This window comes from Papilio polytes, unplaced genomic scaffold (assembly GCF_000836215.1).
Source record: "Papilio polytes unplaced genomic scaffold, Ppol_1.0 DF824158.1, whole genome shotgun sequence".
Classification (NCBI taxonomy): Eukaryota; Metazoa; Arthropoda; class Insecta; order Lepidoptera; family Papilionidae; genus Papilio; species Papilio polytes.
The window spans coordinates 1,294,601-1,297,183 of record NW_013525046.1 but is presented as its reverse complement, the minus strand read 5'-3'; the positions used below and the strand labels follow the sequence as shown (position 1 = coordinate 1,297,183).

The 2,583-nt window shown below is 29.5% G+C and overlaps 1 protein-coding gene across 1 annotated transcript in view; it reads right to left on the bottom strand.

The window, feature by feature from the left end:
* LOC106111566 (fatty acyl-CoA reductase 1-like) overlaps window positions 1-2,354 on the bottom strand; it is a 6,383-nt gene extending 4,029 nt beyond the window's left edge. Inside the window, exons 1-4 of the mRNA XM_013293694.1 lie at window positions 2,219-2,354; window positions 1,883-2,002; window positions 1,224-1,340; window positions 556-675 (exon numbers count right to left, since the gene is read on the bottom strand). Coding sequence (XP_013149148.1) covers window positions 556-675; window positions 1,224-1,340; window positions 1,883-2,002 — 357 coding nt within the window. The 5' untranslated portion in view covers window positions 2,219-2,354. The remainder of the gene's footprint in view (window positions 1-555; window positions 676-1,223; window positions 1,341-1,882; window positions 2,003-2,218) is intronic.
* Between the last annotated feature and the right edge of the window lie 229 nt (window positions 2,355-2,583).

Below are 2,583 nucleotides of genomic sequence, written 5' to 3'. Positions count from 1 at the left end.
AACTCGTATACAAAAGAACGAACTAAATTAACAAATTTACGAATTAACATTGACCCAAATTACAACGTTTGCAATTTTCTTTAATTTTGTAATAACTATCATTAACCAATTATTAAACGGTTTTTATTACTAATAAATCAAAATATACCTTGACTTTGATTTTAGATTATTAGGACAAAATAATCTCGTAACTAAATCATTTTATTGAAACTACTTTAATCTCGAGAATAGTCATAACATGAAATGAGCGTTAATTCAAGTTAGTATTAGCTTACTAGATTTTGCCCGTGACTCCGTCTTCGTGGAGTTAAAAATACGTCAGAAGCCTATGTGTTCTTCTTGACTATCCTCTACAACAATGCCAAGTTACATCAAGATCTGTTTAGCAGTTTAGGCTACAAACTCTAACAAAATCCATCTATCTAAACTTTCGCATTTATCACATTATATTAGATGTATTGGTTTATCCAAGTGCCTTGTTAATAGTTTTTTTTAAAATCAAGTTCTTTTTATGTCTTCTGTAATGATAGTAAAAATAAATATTAGTGTAATTACCTTTTTTAATAAAACTTCATGGCTAGAAGTTAAGCCCAAATTGTTGACAGAGATATCGCCTACGATATGTTTTATTTTCGATAAACTCTCAGGTTTCTCCTCTCTCAGTCTAGAAAATACCTGTAAAAGTTAATGTCATATCTTAAGTTGATTTAAAAATAATTTAAATGCGTTGTAAAAGTATTTTAGACTTCTCGTATTTTATTATTATTTTAGTAAGGGATTTAATTTAAGTTTCAAGTTTATTTATAAATACGTATCACATGAAACAATAGGAATTTGTAGAGAAAAAATGACGAAAAATAAAAACACAGCATTATGATAAAAAAAACAATGTAAAGAGTAAAATATAGCATTTAATATTTAATTATATTAATGCTATGTTAAGCCCCTGGCCTATAATTTTAACTGTTACAATTGGACTGTTAGCCCTTAACTTGGCAAAATAATATTCATAGCACTTAACCTTGATGACCCAAGGTGTTTAGAAAAAAAATTGATGTATCTCTACAGATACACTAACAAGAAAAGGGTTAAATCATATCGTAAGTTTGGAGGCATACTGTATATTTTTTGATTTTGTCTAAACACGACTTTTAACTTTTTGACTATTGTGCACTTAAATATAAAGATTCAACACGCTTATTGACATAAATTTTAAAACTTACAGGGCTATTAATTAATCTCTTAAGTCTTTCTTTTGCTTCGTTTCCATTCTTTTCCCGCAATAATACATAAATTTTATCAATGTTTCCACCACTGTACAGTAATTTTTCAATCAATACCTGAAACGGGAAAAATTTACAAAATTAGTTGACGTATTTGTCTGATTTTTTTTTATTTACTGATATTATTTTGCAAGAAGCCGTTAAAACATGAAGAAAATAAATACCCATATGTTATATGTTACTAGAAGAAAATGAGAAGTGTTAACACATTTTTGGACAGTTTTTTTAACAGTATATATCCTTAATAAGGCTTATCCTTGTAATTACATATGTTCATATATTACGTACAGAAAGATATTTTACATTATTCTCCTTCGCTAAATCCTTCTCAACGTTTCTTTAAAAAAAATTTTGGGAAGGGAAAGTGGACTAAAGTTGCCTCATGAACACAGACGATACGCGAAATTGCGACTACTTGACGCTTGTCTTGTATGGTTGCATCGAACCAGGCGAGCCACATCGTTCGTGCAAAGACGTTATTACCTTACTATTGGTGTGATACAAATTTTGATTGTTACTTCTTTTTTCTCTTAGTCAAAAAGATGACAGTGCATATAACAAGTGTCTATGTGAGAAATTCTGAATGAAATATTACTTACTTTTCCGAGAAAACCTGTACCTCCTGTTATAAAGACAGTCTTGCCTGCGTAGAACTCAGGTACGGAGAGATAGGAAGTTCCAGCTTTGGTGACATCCATTGTCATATTGCTTGAAAACATCTGTTGAAAATAAATGCAATTATTGAATTGTAACGCTCAAAACAAGGTTGTTTTTGTGCATAATATATTGTGTTAATATTTTAAAAGCCTTTTTTAATGTATTAAAAAATTGATAACGTAAAAGTGTTGAATAAACTTTCACAGAAGGGAAGTATTAAAAATTTCAACAAAAAAATAAAGTTTTGTTGTTACTAGCATCGATTTAAATTAACTTACCGTATCTACAGAAAGCAGAATAAACAAGTAAAGTTATAGACAATAAAACAGCTACATTCACTGCATATGTAAAATGCTTAAGGGCGCGTGAGTTGCCAACAACGATCAACACATGAATGGTACTATGCAAGATGTGCCTCGTAAATAAGTAAGAGAAGTATCCTTATCGTTTTAAGGAAAAAGTATTAAAGTTAATTTTTTATTAAGTTCGAAGTCTGAACAGGTTGAGAAAAAAACGCAAAGCGCAACTACACAATGATTCTAATTTTGTGTAATATGTGAATGCTAAATTGTCAAATTTGCGAAAACCGTACCATTCTTTTATTTCTTAAAACCTTCTCATCAAGTAATTTTAATCATCAAGT